This window comes from Lepisma saccharinum, chromosome 22 (genome assembly GCF_977018435.1).
Source record: "Lepisma saccharinum chromosome 22, izLepSacc3.1, whole genome shotgun sequence".
Taxonomy (NCBI): Eukaryota; Metazoa; Arthropoda; class Insecta; order Zygentoma; family Lepismatidae; genus Lepisma; species Lepisma saccharinum.
In genome coordinates this window covers 17696650-17716637 of record NC_139250.1, presented here as the reverse complement: position 1 = coordinate 17716637, position 19988 = coordinate 17696650, and the positions used below count along the sequence as shown (strand labels likewise).

The following is a 19988-nucleotide window of genomic DNA, read 5'->3' as shown; positions in this document are numbered from 1 at the left end:
AATGACAGAAAAACCTGCGGCAAAGTTATAACAAACACCCAGACTAGAATGTTAAAATATCATCTTCATATATGCGTACATAATAATTTCTGTGAAAAGGGAACACGAAGTTACGGCTAACATTGTCCAGATAGGCATGAGCTCGGAAGGAGGGTCGAACGAGTCGGTGGACCCTCCTGGAAATTAACATCGTTTATTTAAAGATACAAGAAAGCCGAAAGTTTGTTACTGCTATTGTTAATAACAGAAATAAAGTTAATTTAGTAAGTATTCAAACTGAAAAATCAAAGTAAAAATGCACTGGGTCGAAAACATTGAGTGAAAAATACAGGAACAAGGTTATATTCTACCATTTCATCTAAAGAACAAATGGTTCCACAGTTTTCACAATTCTAGTAATTAGTTGTAGGTGAGAGGTCACACAAGTAACTATATGAAAAAAATCCCCCTAACATTTAAAGCCTTTTTTTGAACGAGACGTGCAAAAGTTAATATCAAAATGCATTTCAGATACTACTAACTGCATAAAATGCAAAAGAAATGCTGAAAAATATTGTGTTGGTATTCACTCGTTTGGTGGGTCGAGTCTCCCTATTTATATAATAATAATAAATATTATTATTATTATTTCGAATATTTTTTCTTTATATTTATTATTGTATAATAACATTTATAACCGTGGTAATAATACTTATTATTTTTCTATTATTCAACCTTTATCATTTGCCCGAACCCCCTGCAAAAATTTCTGGCGACGCCCATGCAGATAGGCAATTGAAAGTCACTTTAAGGCACCCTGAAACAAATTAGTATGTGCACGCCTGTGCTCACAGAGCTTTAATATGTTGAAAAATACATATGTATATTCCACAATGTTATGCAATACCATATGGTTACAGAATATTATGCCCACCTCCCCTCTCTGGGATGCGCATATGAGCATGTAATGGATCAAGACCCTCAGTGCCATCTGGTGATGAAGTGTTTATTTTACAATTACAAGCTCCTTGCAAAAGACACGCTCCCTAGCAGACAGTTGACAAGCGTAAAGAAACTAGTTCTTCCTTGATGTGGCCGGTTCGTCATGACTTGTAGCTGTGCGGAAAATACAATGGCTAAAAGTTTTAAAAGCAACTCAGAGACGCACATAGAGGAACTATCTCTGAAGAATACTGCCAGATCGTAGTACCATTCCAGAACATTAAGTATCCCAGTAATTGCCAACCAAACCAGTCGGTTAGGTTCCCTGAGTGAAAGGAGATGGGGAAAAAATACCATAAAAAGACGGGTGCTGGGTGAGCGTTTCGTATTATTCCTTTCGGATTCGTGTGCAAGGGCAACTTTGCAGCTCGGACGGGATATCGTCCAGGCTACTCGCTGTGGTGTTTTATTCTTTGTGTATGATAAAAAAATAAGTGCTAAGGGAAGGTGGGGTAATTTTGAAATGACTGAGTACGATTCGTCTCTCATTCTCGACAACTTACTAATTTTCTTTTCGCCAGTTTGCGTATTTACAAACCCTATAGTGATGCAGAACCTCAAGCCATATTTGGCTCCTGATTGGCTATCTTCCGGAAGTTAATGCAGTGTTCCTTCAAATTAACGCTAGATGGCAGGGTTCAAGTTGACATTGCAGATTTCAGACATCCATCCCAACAAGATGAGAAACTCCTTTAAACTGAGGTTCATTTTTGCACATTGTTAAAGTTATTACACAAAAATTGTATTATTTAGCACATGTCAAGTTGTGAAATTTCTCCTATAATGTAGTAATCACTTCACATAAGTTACAAGCGCTTTAGAAATATTTAACATTAGGGTCTATTGTTTTTCGATGGCTTAATATTGATTTTTCTAGCCAAGACAAGATTCATTGTATTTTTAACATTTTCCATATTTTTATATATTTCTTAACATAATTTCGACAATTTGATTACAAACTATATTACTAGATAATCACGAGTCTAATTTTCTTCTAAACGACCAAGTAAGAAACTACTGACACGGAACATAAACACTTCCAGTGCTCACAGCCAATAAGAAAGCATTTTATACCTCTGGTTCTGCAGCACTCCAGAGTTTGTAAATACGCCGCCGGTTCGGTGGCCTAGTGCGTTAAATGCTCGAATTTCGATCTCGCCATCGAATTAACCCGAGTTCGAGTCCCGGCGTAGGCATTATTGTATTTTTATTAGAGTCGATCAATTTCATCTAATTATCCCTCATCATCGTCGCGATTAGACGAGAGGGGCAAAAATGCAACAAACAAATTTTCTTTCATATACAATTTTCTTTTACAGATGATTAGAACTTATAGAAAATACAAAAAAATATCGCTTCAATTGAAACAACACATGATATTTACAACCCGTGTTCGAATCCCGGCCTGGGCATGTGTGTCCCTTAAGATTGTCCCTTCATCAATTTCATCATAGCATCAATCATCCTCATATTCGCGATTAGTGGCAGAAAAGCGGAGTAAAGTAAATCAACGATATCCACAAAGTTAATTCAACAGAGCTTTGTAACTAAGTATAAGGGTCAGTTTAAAGTTAAACAATTCTAATAAAAATAGACAGCAATCTTTCTTGCATTTGCAACGATGAGGATGAGTGATGATATAATGAAATTGATGAAGGGTCACTCACAAGGAACACCAATGACCAGTCAGGGATCAGAGTCGAGTTTAACGACCAAGTTTAGCTTGACAGCGAGTTTCTACGCAGAGCAACAGGCAGGACAATGTAACTTATTTATTTTGCTACTAGATGACGCGGCATGCGCACTGCAATTCATGCCACAGCTGCCCCTCAATTAATCTAATTAACATCGATAGGGCTGGTTGTAAATTAATTTAAGTCTCACCACACGAGTCCATGTGTAGAAGACTGTCCCTTACGGATGCGGAATAATTTCCTTGGCGACGTCTGACGTCATGTGCCGTCACTATAAGCTTACGTATAATGCGTTGTCTACACGTAATCTACATAACATTGGGTTGTAGTTTAAATAGACTACATAGACGATCTAAACTACATATACATTAATTTTCAAAGCTTTCATGAAAGGAAAGTGACATTTTCAACTATATATGTTACTAACGAACTGACAAGAATCCAATTTACAACAACATTTCTCTCCCTTTTCTAGCATGTGAAAAAGCTAAATTGTATGCAAAAAAACAGATGACAGTCGTGGGCAGTGATGTGCCGTAGACTATAAGTTTACGTCTACATGCGTGTCTACACGTAATCTACGCGTAGATTACATTGGGTTGTAGTTTACATAGACTACGTAGACAATCTAAAGTGCATTAAAATTAATTTTCAAGGCTTTCATGAAAGGAAAGTGACATTTTCAACTATGTTAGTTCCTAACGAACTGACAAGAATCATATTTACAACAAAATGTCTCTTCTCTTCTATCATCAACTATGGAAGAAGATAAATAGTATGCAAGAAAGACAACAGATGGCAGTCCTGAGTCAAAACTAGTCTTTTCTCCATAAAACACTAGAATATTTTAAGTTAGGTTTTTTCCTAGGTGAGAAATTTTTCGAATTTGGAAGAAAGAGTATGAAAAGTTCTCCTCACACATCAGCAACTGATACGCAGTATAATTTTGTTTTACTTTCACGGCGGCCTTTGCTAAGTTTACACCTCTCGCCATGTTGTTTACATAGATTACGTCATCTACGTGTATAAAATAGTCTACGTGTAGAATGTAGACTATCGTTGTTTACGCGTAGACGCACATCACTGGTCGTGGGGCAAAAGTAGTATCTTTCCATTCCATGAAACACTAGAATATTTCACGTCCTTGAATATTTCATACCTTGGCGAGAAAATGTTCGCAATTGTAAGGAAGAGTATCACACATCAGCAACTTCTGTGTAGTACAATTTTGTTTCACTTCTACACAGTGGCGGCGATTGGGTTCCAAAACTTGGGGGGGGGGGGCAAGGTGCCAAAACTAGGGGGGGCAAGGACAGTTTACTTTCGCTTGGTAGATATAGTACGGGAGCAAATGTTGCAAAAAGTGGGGGGGGGGGCGGGGGCTGCTTCTACAGCGCCCTTTTCTAAGTCATCACCTTTCGCCAATTGTTTACACAGATTAAGTTATCTACGTGTATAAAATAGTCTACGTGTAGAATTTAGACTATTGTTGTTTATGCATAGATACACATCACTGTCTGATGGTGAAGAATTTAAGATTTCAGTCCATGGTTTGGTCTAGCGACTGTGAAAATTAGGATTATTAATGGAGTGTTAATATTAGCATAAATTGGTGAAAATTTCAAAAGTTACAAAGGTAAATTAGTTTCTTAATTTGGAGAACGTCAATGACATTTTAGAGTGGATAAGTTGAATTTTTGTTTCAAGTTCACTTTATGCACCGATAGGCTAATCGGGACTGGACCTACAGTTTAAAGTGGAATCCGAACCACTACCTGCCTCCACCGGGTATCGAACAAGGCGATACCACTACGATCGATCAAGGTGGCTTACAGTGGATTGAAATGCATATTTGAGTGCCCGGATGTGTCGAGTCATCAACGTCATCAATTTCATGCAATCATCACTTACATCGTCTGGATTAGCCAAAGGTGGCAGAAATGCGACGTAAAAAAATTGCTAAAAAAAGTTAACATCAACACTATTAAATTAATTAGAATTACTTTACCTTAAACTATCCCTTTTAACAGGGGTAGATAAAACTACAAATAATTCAGGCCCCTTTTTCTCAGGAGCCCCCCCACCCAAATACGGGCTAAGAAAACCATGAATCCAACAAGCTATGAAATGTGATCTACAAACAATTAATTTAATAATGAAATTAATTTATCAATTAATGAATTTAATTAGAAGTAATTAATTCTTTCGCCGCAGTGACCTTCCTACAGAAGACTCCTGTGGTAACTATGCAATACATTCTCGTATATGGCTGATTCTACCAAATTCCTGAAGATATTAAAATTCAGTTAGCAACAGTGCAAAACATTATAATTGCATATTTATTATTCAATGATTTAAGTGATACAGAAAACACAAACATTAAAAAACATATACATATAATCATTAGTAAAAAAAGTAAGGAAAGGAAATTTCCGTAAGCGAACTGGAAATATTAACAATAAATTAAAATTGAATTTTAAAATTCAGGCGACACGGTGACGAGTGCCCTGTAATTTTCTACCTCTGCCTTAAACGTACAAAACTTTTTTTTATTACCAAGTTATTTTCATCTTTCAACTTTACCGAAGTCCTGGAAAAGAAAATCCTCAAAACTAATTCTATGTTTCTGATATTTTTAACATATAGGGTAATTATAAATGATTCATCGTGTTTGGAAGGGCATACTTTCACAGATGTTCAATGTGGCTTCGTTTCGTCATACGACACACATCTATGCGACAGTCTAGTTCGCCCCACACGCGCTCTATCATATCCCTACTAATGGTCGTAAATGCAGCTGTAATGTGATCCTGCAGCTCAACCAAAGATGTTGGTAGTGGTGGCACATACACTGTGTCCTTCACATGCCCCCAAAGGAAAAAAAATCACAAACCGTTAGGTCGGGAGATCTAGGAGGCCATGGGAAAAGCGCTACGTCATCTTCAGCGTGGTGACCTGGCGGTGCAGTTACAGACTGTCTCCGGAATGCACGCTGTACGGTAACAACGGAAAAACACTTCTCATATTCCAAAACACTTTTTGCTGGATAGACGCAATTTTGGAAACTAGGTTTGTACTGCCATCTGTCGGCAGGCGCCAAGGTTACAAATATGAGAAATTAAACTTTCAGATGTGTTCTTTCGTTTCATGATTACCACACACATATTATATTAATAGTTTTGGAAATATTTCACTTTGAAGCCCGATGAATCATTTATAATTACCCTTGATTCGTGCACCAAGAGCTTTTGCATGGTGGAACACATGTTGGGGCATCAACGTGCCTTGCCCAGGATTCAAACCCGTGGGCCCTGGCTTCGTAACGCCTTATGTTAACCACTACGCCGCGGAGATAAGGAAAAAAAAACTATTTTGTAATGTGAAAAAAAAACAGTCAATTTACCCTGCCATCTAACGACAGTAAAAATAAGTAATAACGTGTATTTCATAGTTAATGTAATTTTGATTGTTTTCTTTAATGTATTTATGTTGGATTCAACTGCAATCTGTAACCATTATGTCTTTAAGCCTGATTAAGTATTAAAATTTACATAAATAAAACTTTTTTTTTTTACTCAGACGGCAGAATATTGTAAAATTTACGGTAACACAATTTGGGTTATATACTGTGGATTTAGCAGGGTGGATAAAAATCATGTTTTTTTATTTAAAAAATCATTTTGATGATTTTTTTTAATTTAAATCGATTTTTTTAAAATAAAACACACTTAAAATTGCTTGTATGGTTTTTGGTACTATACATGTAGATATAGCTTTGTGTTTTATAAAAAAGGCTTTTTCTAGTAAATATGTAACAGTTAAATATTTTAAGTCTGTTAAATATTTGTACAGTTTGATTAAAGAAAATAAAAAATATACGTAAATATACATTTGTCTGTTTCTGATACTGTATATATGAACCTACTATGGAATGTATAATAATTTTAGTAACTTTGTTTTTCCAGTGACAATTAAACATTCTGTATGTACTCTTTGATTGAACTTAAAAAGTTTCTTATAGTCTTTGTAGCCGAATTTTGACAATATTTTAATTATATTTTGTAAAATATCAGCTGCCATGTTTATTTACAGTTAATGGTAATTTCACTATTTATGGTTTAACATCATTAGTATTTTGGATATTTTTCAACACAAACTGTTCGCTATTTTTGACTATAAAAATTATTGAATTTTAAATCAAGATAAATTTAAGTATTTTTACAGTTTACATATCACATTTCCTTTTGTATGAGCTTCACCCCATCAGTACATATATTTTGTTTCCTTCCTTAGAGCCCAATAAACACCATTAAATGATTACAAGATTACTACTTTCATCAAAAGTGATTCTGATATCTACAAAATCTTTTATGTACGTACATTATTCTATAAATTATTTATTTAAAGTAATTTAAATCACTGATTTTTTTTTTAAAAAAATATCATCTGATTTAAATCAATCGACCTTGGGATTTAAGTTAACAAAGATTGGAATATTCATTCAACAAGCGCTGTGTTAATAATTTTTGGCGACATAACTCTTATTTAATATGTGAAACAATCTGAGAATCCGAGACCAGATATCAACACAAGAATTTATGAGTTTTTAGTGTGATTTATTAAATTCGAGCAATTTAAGAAATGTGACTTTTATTCAGCACTTTTATCTTGCCATTTTTTTCGCCATTTGGCTTCAAATATATCATCTGATCAGGTGTAAGTATTGCGTTTAAATCCTCTTTCATAAGCTCTTATAAATTCACTAGCTTGTGATAATCTCGTTACAATACAGATAAAATTTTGTACATAGTTGATAGCAACTGAATTCCTGTATTGCACAGAGCTTATTTTATCAAAACAAATTTCTCTACTATCCGGGGTGTAGGGAACTCAAGTGCATTTTTGCAGGGTAACAAAGCTCTGGCGCCTGAATCCACAGCCACTGTAATCGAAGGGTGTCCATATGAGCCATTCATCAATTTAATCTTATCGCCATGTACCCTCATCTTCGTGATTGGCCAAAAGTGGCAGAAAAGAGAAGAATTCCTTAAATCTAATCAAGTAAGTCTTTATATTCACCGGGATTATATGTTATTGTTAGGGGCATGCATATTTCGTTTTTGACATTGTAGTGTTAATTTTTCATGTTTTTGAAAGATGTGAGGTGCATTTTGTGACCATATTTTGTCACGAAATAATGCGAAATGAACTGCAAAAAGCGAAATTAACTCTTAAACACGAAATTCAGGGTTTTTTCACCGACGCGACACCTTCTGAGGTCTGAATTATCCTGAGAGTTATGCAATTCCCGGAAAATTGATTAATTCTGCTGTTAATATTGGAGAAGCAAAAATGGACTCCTTTACACAGAAATAAACTTAATACTCTGATAACTACATAAATGTGCTATTAGAAGTGAAATGTTAATTCTGTGGAATAAGTGTAGTTTTTAAATCAAATTTAGGATTATTTTCACAATTTTAAAACCAATATGTCTTTTTATATACCACTTTTCATCCATTTTTTCACCGCTATAACACCGATATTTTATTTTATTTACCGCTTTTGAACCCGAAATTGACTCCGTTTTTGTACCGAAATTTTGCTTTTTTATTTACCAAAAATGTGTGCCTCTAGTTATTGTTAAATGCACTTAAGACCGATCTGTAATGTTTTAACTTACTACTGAACAATAGTCGAATCTATAATAGTACACTATTGAAATGATTGCAGTTTATTAACTACTCTAGTCAAATAAATTTAAAATGTACACAATATACCCAATTGAAAACTCAATCACAGCAAGAGAAATATGAAAAATATTCTTTCGAGACTTTTCCACGTTTTTTAATATTTATTTTATATTCCCAGTTAGACGCCGATTTCCATGACACAGATCGGTGTAAATATTGATTATTTTCTCTTCAGATTTTGATGGCCCTCCCCAATGGCGTAGTGGTAACGTCGTCGCCTTGCAATCAAGGGCTCCCGGGTTCAATACCCGGTGGAGTCACATTGCATGATTGTTCGGATATCACTTTAAAACTGTAGGTACAGTCCCGATTAGTCTATATGTGCATAAAGTGGACTTTAAAGAACAATTTAATCAATCAATCTCTTGATATTTTGGAAATTTATGTATTTAGATGTATCCTTACTCCATATTTAATTCCTCTGGAATGGAATTTCGTTGGCTGATAAAGTTGACTCGTTTAATACCGCGTATTTCTATCGTCCAGTTGTTTTACGTCGCTTTACAGACACTTACGATGAGTGGTGATTAGATAAAATTCATGAAGAGACACTCACAAAAGGAATCCATGCCCAAACCGGAATTCGAACCCAATAACTTCGGTGGAGAATTCAAAAGTCGACGAATTAACTCTCTCGGCCACCGAGCCGGTATAGAGCCATGGAAAGAAATACTTTTCCCACAAAACTATTCGTATTAAGGCTCTATGAAGGAAGCATTTTTTCCATCATTATATTGGAAATTCATATTTGGTGTAAAAATGCTCTGTGTTTCAATTTTCTCTGTGAATGTTATAATTTTCTTTGCCACGTTTTAGTTTTAGGGAAAGTTTTGTCAAAAATATTGTAGGGTGTATTTGTGAAAATTGTGAACTTTTCATCACTGTCTATTTGACTTACATATAAAGATTTAAATTTGTACATATTTCTTCGACTATATAACTTTCGTGCATAATAGGTTCTTTGGTAACGTGTAGTTTTTACGTGCATGATTTGGCATGTGTGATCAGAGAGACAGTTCTTAATGTTATGAGATGTCACCGTGATCGAGATTTGTGAATTGCAGTTTCGGAATTAGCTGTTATTCTGGTACGTTTTGTAATTATATAGTTAATATTATAAAAGTTAGTGTCAACAAACGGTTTCGCTCAGAGCAGTTTTTAGAAAATTAACATTGAAATCTCCACAAACTAATACTTTTTTCTAATGAATATTTGGTATGTTCTTAAGTACACTTTCAAGACGTTCAAGAAATATTTCTAAAGACCCTAATTGGCTCCGATAGACCGAAAGTATGACAAGGTTCAAATTATCTATTGTAGCAGCAGCACATTCAAAATTTAATTCCGAAGACTCGTTACATAGTTTTGAAAAATATGTGAATCAATATGACGCTATATATAGCTACACATTACATAAAACTTCATAAAGTTATTTTAATGATACGTGTGCAAAACAAAGAGCTTTGATGTTGGTGACAATCTGTACACCCGCCAGAAAGTGGGAAATTTTGCATTGATCATGATGATTATGTTACATATGAACGTTTTCTGTTTTGTTTTTTTTGCTCGCGGAGATGTTTTATAACGATACGCCGTAAACATTTGACTCGAGGGGCGACGAGCTAATACATTTTGATAAGGCATAACTTACACCACATGCCATAATTTCACCAAGTGAAGTCCAGTTTTGGCATGTACTTACGGTTTTCCTCTAGCTTTCAACTCTTCATGTGGCTTCATCAGGAGAAAAGACAAAGAAAAGTCAAAGTTTAAAACATTGGGAAGGTACGTTGGGTTAAAAAAGGGTTAAAATTTTAACAGACAATGCAGTGGCCTGCCGCTCCATCTCTGGCTGGAAACTGTCTTATTCGATATGGCCACACTGTATTTTTTACATTTTAACCTTTTTAAATCCAACTAACCTTCCCATGTTTTAAACTTGGACTAATATTGTCTTATCTCCTGATGAAGTCACATGATGTGGTGAACGCTAGAGGAAAACAGTAAGTACATTTCAAAAATTGACTTCAATTCTTGGTAAAAAAATTGGTTTGTTTGAAATCACAGTGTCTGATCTCAATTTATGCATTTAAGTGCATCACACGGAACAACAGCTGATAAAAGTACCCCTTGATGCATTCTTCTGTGTATTTCGATGCATCAAATATGCATCCTTAGAAGTTTAGGCACTTCTTCCGGACACATAACTGTATTTGTGTCAATTTACATATTTTGGGTTCCACGTGTAGACAATGCATTTTTTGTAAGGTTGCGTTCTCTATCTTGAAGGAAGAAAATGCATATTAGTATTATTATTGATACTAACTAGAAGCCACCTCCATGGCGAAATGGTTAGGGCAGGTTCGAGTCTCCTGGGGGAAGCGTAACAACTTTTCCCCTGAGATTTCGGCCTGTGTATGGGAGCGGTGGCCACCCATCATCGTGAGGAAATGCACGAAAAGCTTAACTAAAATGTGTTATGTGTGTGATGCTTTAAAACTTAGTAAAGTTGAGTTCGTCTGTGAAGCATGTAAGCTAGAAATGCTAATAATTTTTATTGGTGAAATATGCAAATAATATGGATTCACAATCATTTAAATCATAGTAATTTCCAGATTGATTCATTTAGTTATTTATATGGAGTAGGATCAATGACGCCTCTTCATCAATTTCATCGTAGCATCACTCACCTTACCTTCGCGATTAGCCAAAATAGCAGAAAAGAAAAGCAAAATAAACCAATTCAACAACAACAGTAACTAGAAGAAATCGTTAATGTAATGTAAAACTACATAATTATTTACTTAAGTATATATTTAGCGAGCCAGGACTCCCTGCGTCCCTCACTGGCATTGCCACTGTATAGCCTACTCCTCGTTCTTGTCAAAACATTTGTGTGAAATATTCTAAGTATTTCTTGATAATGCAAACTAGGGTGGATAAAAATCATTAATTTTATGAAAAAAAATGTTTGATTTTCTATTTATATCAGATTTTTTTTACATACTTAAAATTGCTTGTATGGTTTTTGGCACCATGCACATAGATATATTTTTTATAGAAAGGCTTTTCCTAGTAAACGGCCCTGTAAAATATTTGAACAGTTTGATCAAGGCAAATAAAAAAGTATAGTGTAAATATACATTTTTCTGTTTCTGTTTCTGATACTGTATATATGAACCTACTATGGAAATGTTTGTTGAGTGTGTTAATGAATCTATAATAATTTCAGTAACTTTTCTTCCAGTAAAACTAAAACATTCTGGATGTACTCTGTACACCATATTGTATTTCCTATCTTTTTCTATCCTAGAGCCTAATAAACACCATTACATGATTAGGAGATTAATGTACTTTCACGAAAAGTGATTCCGATATCTTCATGTACATTATTCTATAAAATATTTCTTTAAAGTGATCCACCTTGATGCAAACTGTAATTTTTACAATAGTTTCATGAGGGATAGAATTATCCCTCTAGATGAAAGCTTTCCCTTGTTGAAAAAAGGTTTTGCTTGTGTTTAGTTTAAGGTTGCACCTCCAGCTTAATCGCACTCTAATTCTGATATGAATACATGGTTATTATTGTCACAGAATCAACTTTACTCACACAAAAAATCAGGTCAACACTAACCTCTATTTCAGTTTTTTTTGTGTGTGTTCAAGGGACACATGTTACGAATGAATAACCTTTTATTTCTTAATTGTGATCTTAATTGTTTATGAACTTGGCTTAGATTCTTGTGGCGTGATGTGCGTGCAAGAAGTTGAAACAATTATGTGAAAAGTCACTGCTCGAATACTGAACAAAAGACAATCGTTACACATCACGCAATCTTTCTCACACGAAATATCGTCCCGTATCCACGATGCAGTCTTATGCCAGTACCGTTCTGTAGCAAATAGGGCAAAATGCATTAATTTTCTTTTGACATCTTTTAGACAAGCTATGATTTCTGGTAAATGTTAGTTACTTCGATGGTAGAATTTGGTAAAGTACTATTCTTTAAGTCACAAACAACCTTGGACTTGATATGAATATTATTTTGCCATATACGGTACCTATAGATTGTTCTCGTTCAATTTCTCGATTTAGTTACATTTTATAAAGCTTCATATTATCTTTTAATAACTTTGATGGAATGTTCTGGCACAATGACAGAAACAACTGTGAATGCTGAGCGAAAAACTGGACTATATTTTTATGAAATTTTGGTTAGGAATTTCTGCTTTCGTTACATTAGTTAACATGGTTTATAACATTACGATTCTCGAAACTGAAGCTCGACTATCTTAAGATTATTGAACCTTTTTGAAAATGATCTGATAAATTTGAAAAGCAATTTTTGTCCAAGAATACCATTAATTTCTTACCTTTCCAGCTTCCTTATTAAACTGTTATTATTATCAGTGTAGTATGGGTACAGGGGTGCGAATTATAGAAGGGCGCATTTCACTTCAATTTAAATTGTCCGTTCACTACCGGCACAAGCGAATAACCTTTAAAGCACACATCTATTTGTTGTTCTTTCTATTTGGTTATTTAGCTATTTAGCGTCACTTTCTCTCTAGGTTGTGCGTCATGATGAAGATGAACGATGAATGTATAAAACAGATAGAAGAACAACCACCATTAGACACAAATATCTTAGCCGCAACTCGAAGCTAGAGATGCGATACAGAGGTCATACATACAACGCGCTCACCCAACGAAATTGACAATTCATTGAATTGAATTGTTTTTTAAGTCCACTTTATGCACTGGCTTATCGGAACTGGACCTTCAATTGAAAGTGGGATCCGAATCACTGTACAATGTGTCTTCACCGGATACCGACCCTGGACCCCTTGATTACAAGGCGACGGTGTACCACTAGACCATCGGGGAGGTCATAAAATTGACAATTCGATATTTAAAAAATGCTAGAGGAATATGTCAAGTTCTAATATATATTAATCTACTTCCGGATGCAAATCAAAGGACGAAATCCTTGCAGAAATTCCCACACCAAATGACATTAAGATGTCAATTCAACTTAAAATTTGACTAAAGTTCACCCACTCGCTCAAGTGAAGCATCCTGTTTGATGGTTGTTTTTATTACGAGAATAATAGTTAAATTTTAGCACGCAGCTAAAGGAAAATCGTCAAAACGCCAGAGTTGTACGAAGTATCCACATCTCGATAGAAATACATAAACTAAGAGTGTGAAAGGTCGCTTTATAACAACCAGCTGCATAAAAATTATCAGCTTACAACATGAAGTACGAACTTTTAACCTCAGCTGGTCAAATAAGCAAGGAAGAAACTGTAGCAGCTTGCAGTCGGCGATAATGCTTGCATTCCAAAAGCAAAACAAAGGGTCTTTATTAAATTGCAACGTTGCGTATGCAGTTTCAACGTTGGAGAAAAAAGTGCAGCGAAAGCAAAGAAAAAAAAAAAGCGTTGGCGTTGCGAGGGTGTTCTGTGTCATAAAAGCAACAGGTGAGTTTGTCGTGAAAAATCACAAGCACACCGAAATGAAATAATATATAAATCTGTTTACCTTGACAAACCAGGGCTGCTTTTGCTCGGCCTTCTGATACATGTCAATCTTCCTCATGTCGATGTCCAGTGTCAGTTCTTTCACACACATCCATACTGCTCTGCAGGGCGGTGAACCGGGCATGTAATACAACTTGGGCTTGAAATCAACCATCTTTCGACGAAACAAGCCAAGAAATGTTCGTTTTAACAAGAACTTTTCGTTGAACGAAAAAAGTAAACTCTTTACGAACTTCGAACAACACAAACGCTATACTTGCTTCGCGGAGGCTAGGCCTACCCGTCTACCAGTTGTGAGAAAACACAACGACTAGCAGACGACAAAGATTTCCGCCTTCTCCGCCGTGGCGCTGGTGTACGGTTTTGATTCATCGTGTGTGCGTTTCGTGAACCCGTGCTATTAGAATCGAACCTTTGTACTTCCGCGTAAGCAAATTGTTGTCGCATCGTCTCTTTGATAACTTAGTGCCTGTCTGGAAGCTTTCGTCAGCGTCGGGATCAGTATGAGAAATGAAAGTTGTACTGTACCGTACCACGCGTCTCCCTACCACCTTCTGCCGAGTAAAATCTAAGGTTGTCAGGATTACTGACAGTACCTCCCCTCTCTCGCACCTAAACATCATCAAGTAAGGTGGCGCATGCGCATAATCAAAGATAAGTCAGTAGCAAAATATCCGTTGATGACGTTTTGGGCTCCGTTCCAGTGCTACCGATTATGCTGCCCCCTGCAAGCAAGAATATCCATGCCTCAGATTCTGACGTCATTGAATTCTACGTTCCATGACTTTTGGGAAGCTGAAAGCTTATCATCACTTGCGTGTCGTAATTGACTGTGATGACATTACGTAAAATTATGTGGGACGGGAAGATCTTTTAGAAGTGACTCCCTCTGTCAATCGCAGAGGAAGAATTCAATATAATCCGAGTTTAATAAGGCGTTCGTTATCGTTTCTCAAGTGAACCGGAAAAACAGGAGCTGGGGGAAGCTGTGAAATGTTCAGACTGTTAAATGCGTTGAAATACTGACATGGGCAAAAGTGTTTTAAATTGGACAAGGTGGAATACTGGAATACGAACGCAAATGGATCCATAAGCGCTCGTAGGAAGGTTCGAAGGGGGTCATGACCCTTCATGAAATAAGAAAAATGCTTACTCGTTTTCTGTCTCATTTCCTCTTACTTTCCAATCCTCTCTTTTTTCTAGTTTTCTCTTTGTCTCCCTCTCTCGCTTATTTTATTTCTTCTCTCTCTCGTACCCTTTCTCTCACTTCCTTCCCTCCACCTCTCTCTCTCGCATCTTTTCCATTCTCTTTCTTCTTCCCCGTCTCTCTCTATTTCCTCTATCTCTCTTGCTTCTTTTCCATTCTCTCTCTTGCTGTTTCTTTTCCATTTTATTTCGTGCTTCTTTTCCTCTCTATCCGTTTCTCTCTCTTTTTCTCTCGCTTCCTTTCTATTCTCTTCCTTGCTTCGTTTCCTCTCCTTTTCTCTTATTGCCTCTTTCTCTCTCTCTCATGCTTCGTTTCCATTCTTTCTATCTTGCTTCCTATTCACTGTCTCTTATTCATCTTTCTCTTTCTTACTTCTTTTTAATTCTCTTTCTTGCTTCTTATCCTCTCTCTTATTTCCTTTCTCTCTTATTTCCCCTTTCTCTATATATTTCCCCTTTCTCTCTCTTACTTCCTCTTTCTCTCTCTCATTTCCTCTTTCTCTCTCCCTCTTATTTCCCCTTTCTCTCTCTTTATTTCCCCTTTCTCTCTCTTTATTTCCCCTTTCTCTCTCTCTTATTTCCTCTTTCTCTTTATTTCCCCTTCTCTCTCGTTATTTCCCTTTCTATCTCTTTATTTCCCCTTCTGTCTCTTTATTTTCCCTTTCTCTCTTTATTTCCCCTTCTCTCTCTTTATTTCCCCTCTCTCTCTCTCTTACTTCTTCTTTCTCTGTCTTACTTCCTCTTTCTATCTCTCATTTCCTCTTTCTCTCTCCCTCTTATTTCCCATACTCTCTCTTCATTTCCCCTTCTCTCTCTTTATTTCCCCTTTTCTCTTTATTTCCCCTTTCTCTCTCTTATTTCCTCTTTCTCTTTATTTCCCCTTCTCTCTCGTTATTTCCCCTTCTCTCTCTTTATTTCCCCTCTCTCTCTCTTACTTCCTCTTTCTATCTCTCATTTCCTCTTTCTCTCCCTCTTATTTCCCATACTCTCTCTTTATTTCCCCTTCTCTCTCTTTATTTCCCCTTTTCTCTTTATTTCCCCTTTCTCTCTCCTTATTTCCCCTTTCTCTCTTATTTCCTTTTTGTTTATTTCCCCTTCTCTCTCTTTATTTCCGCTTTCTCTCTTTATTTATCCTTTTTCTCTCTATTTCCCTTCTCTCTCTTTATTTACCCTTCTCTCTCTTTATTTCCCTCTTTATTTCCCCTTCTCTCTCTTTATTTCCCCTTCTCTCTCTTTATTTCCTCTTCTCTCTCTTCTATTTCCTCTTCTCTCCCTCTTACTTCCTCTTTCTCTCTCTCTTATTTCCTCTTTCTCTCTCCCTCTTATTTCCTCTTTCTATTTATTTCCCCTTCTCTCTGTTTATTTCCCCTTCTTTCTCTTTATTTCCCCTTCTCTCTCTTTATTTCCCCTTTCTCTCTACATTTCCCCTTTCTCTTTTTCTCTAACTTCCTCTTTCTCTCCTTATTTCCTCTCTCTCCCCCTCTTATTTCCTCTCTCTCGTTATTTCCCCTTCCTCTCTCTTTATTTCCCCTTTCTCTCTCGTTATTTCCCCTTCTCTCTCGTTATTTCCCCTTCTCTCTCTTTATTTTCCCTTCCCTCTCTTTACTTCCCCTTTCTCTTTTTTCCCCTTTCGTTCTCTCTCTTATTTCCTCTTTCTCTCTTGCATCTTTCTTCTCTCACACACACAAACACTCTTTATTTTCATTTCCTTCCCTCCCGAACTACTTTCCCTTTCTCTCTCATGTCCTTATTTTCATTCTTCTCTCACTTCCTTTCTGCTCTCTCTCTCTCTCTCTCTCTCTCTCTCTCTCTGTGGCTCGTTTATTTTCCGCTTTCCTTCTTTCTCTTCCTATCCCGCCCTAGTTTGTTTCCTTTCCTTTCTTGATTTCCCTTCATTTCCCTCTCCCTTAAAACGTCTCTCTCTCTTCTGACAACATAAACATGACGTCATATTCTAATTTTGCCTCCCTCTTTTAAAAGAAATCTGTGGATGTCGTTGGGTGGGGCTGAGAAGGTTATTCAACAAAACACATTAAATGGCACTACGTTCACCGTTACATGCGATTAATATCCCACATTAACAACAACATACATTGATTTATCCTTGGAAAGCCTTAAATAGGGGGTCAAAATATAGTTGTATTCAAGGTTATTAGAAGTATTCTAAATTCGAACACATCTAAATTCGTTCCGAATTAGAAAAGATTTCCTTTGAGATTATATGTAGTATGATATCAAAATAATGCTTGGAGATTTTAATGCAAAGGTAGGCAGGGAAATCTGGGCTAAACCTGTGATAGGATCTCATAGCCTGCACCATGAGAGTAACAATAATGGAATAAAACTGATTGATTTTGCAAATAGGCATCAAATGATCATAGCAGGCACCTTTTATCCTCACAAAGATATACATAAAGCAACATGGAGAACTCCAGATGGGAGATCAAGTAACCAGATAGACCATGTAATTTTAGATAGTAAACACAAATCAAGCATTTTAGATGTACGTAGTTTTAGGGGAGCAAATGTGGACACAGATCACTACCTGGTGATTGCTAAGATCAAGAACAGAATATCATGTATACACAAAAGGCAAGAAAGTAAAATCACAAAATATGATATATATAAATTGAAGGAAAGAGACAGAAAGAAAACATATCAGCAAAAGATTACTGACAGACTGAAAAACCTGGAAGATGGCGTGAACAACACCAATCCCAATGAAGAGTGGTGCAAAATACGAGATGTAATAATAAAAGTAGCAGATGAGGAAATAGGGGAAATGAAGAAACAAAACCGTAATGAATGGTTTGACGAGGAGTGCAAGGAGATAACCAAGCAGAAAAATGAAGCATACAGAAATATGATACAAAGTTATTTTACAAGAGCAAAGCTAGAAGTATATAGAGAACTGAGAAGGAAGGAAAAGAAAATACATAAGAGAAAGAAAAAAGAGAGTGTGGAAAGTAAAATGAGACAAGTGGAATCATTTAATGGGAAACGAGAGAGTAGAAGATTTTATAGAACTGTCAATGAAATGCGAGGATTCCAAACTGGAGCATATGTAAGGATAAAGACGGACGACTGTTAAGTAATGACCAGGATATTTTAATTAGATTGCAGGAACATTTTAATGAACTTTTGAATGAACAAAACCAGAATGGAAGTGGAATGGAGCAAGAACAGAATCAGCATACGGAAGAAGATCAGAATGTAACAAATCCCCAGCTTAATGAACAGGAAAAGCAGGGACCTAGCCTTGAAGAAGTTAAGAGTGCCATTGAGAAGCTGAAAAACAATAGAGCGCCAGGATCTGACAAAATAACAGCAGAGATGATGAAACTTCACGGAAGGGATTTCTTGAGAAGCATTCAAAATCTACTAGATAAAATATGGAAGGATGAAGAAATCCCATCACAATGGGAAGAAGGTATAATATACCCCATATATAAGAAGGGGGATGGCCTACAAACAGAAAACTATAGAGGCATCAGCAAACTTAACACCGGATACAAAATTCTCTCTAATATACTTTTCCGAAGGCTCTCCCCGTATGTAAACAAAATAATAGGTGACTACCAATGTGGCTTTAGAGAGGGAAAATCGACCTCAGACCACATACATACAATTAGACAGATATGCGCAAAGACAAAAGAATTTGGAATAAATACATATCACCTCTATATAGATTTTAAATCTGCGTATGATACCATACGAAGGAACGAGCTGATTGAAGCCATGAGGGAATTCAACATCCCACAGAAATTAGTAAATCTAGTAGAAGAGACTCTAAAAAAAGTGCGATGTAGAGTACAGATAAGAAATCAGCTATCTCAAGAATTCGAAACAAAACAAGGATTGCGTCAAGGAGATGCCCTGTCATGTATGCTATTCAATATTGCACTAGAAAAGGCTGTCAGAGAATCAGGCATAGACACTAGAGGAACTATAATAAACAAGTCAGTGCAAATGATGGCATATGCAGATGATGTGGTTATAATAGCTAGAACAACAAGAGCATTGCGTGAAGCTGTAGCTAATCTCCTTACAGCAGCACAAAAAATGGGGCTTGCAGTAAATGCTGCTAAAACAAAATATATGGAAATAACCAAGGTGCATACTAGTACTACACATCTTGAAGTTAACGGGCTCTCCTTCGAGAGAGTACAGGAATTTAAATATCTTGGTGTGTATATAACAGAAAAAGGAGATTCTCTGACAGAGATTCAACACAGAATAAGTATGGCAAATAGAAGTTACTTTGGACTTGGAAAACATATGAAAAAAAAACATATGAAGTCCCGGTATATCAGAAGGAAAACAAAAGTTAAGCTATACAAAACGTTAATAAGACCTATTTTAATGTATGGATGTGAATCATGGATTATAACTAAGAATGCTGAGACAATGATCGGAAGTTTTGAAAGGAAGATCCTGCGCAGGATCTATGGTCCTATATGTGAAAACGGATTTTGGAGAAGAAGATACAATAATGAACTATATCAACTCTACCAAGATATAGATATTGTGAAGGAAATTAAACTAATACGGTTAAGGTGGCTAGGACATATATACCGAATGCCAGATAACTCGATGTGCAAAAAGATAACGTTTATGCATATGGAGGGCAGGAGAAAAGTAGGAAGACCACCTTTAAGGTGGGTTGATTCGGTAGAAGAGGACCTAAGTATGCTGGGAGTTAGGAGTTGGAGAAGGAAGGCGCTGGATAGAGATGGATGGCGGAAGATTCTGAAGGAGGCCAAGGCCTGTGATGGGCTGTAGTGCCAGAAAAGAAGAAGATGTAGTATCA

General features: G+C 36.2%; 1 protein-coding gene across 1 annotated transcript in view; it reads right to left on the bottom strand.

Annotated features, from left to right (window-relative positions):
• Positions 1-14537, bottom strand: part of LOC146004742 (glutathione S-transferase 1-1-like) — a 114743-nt gene extending 100206 nt beyond the window's left edge. The window contains exon 1 of the mRNA XM_083143708.1: positions 13974-14537. Coding sequence (XP_082999834.1) covers positions 13974-14126 — 153 coding nt within the window. The 5' untranslated portion in view covers positions 14127-14537. The remainder of the gene's footprint in view (positions 1-13973) is intronic.
• Between the last annotated feature and the right edge of the window lie 5451 nt (positions 14538-19988).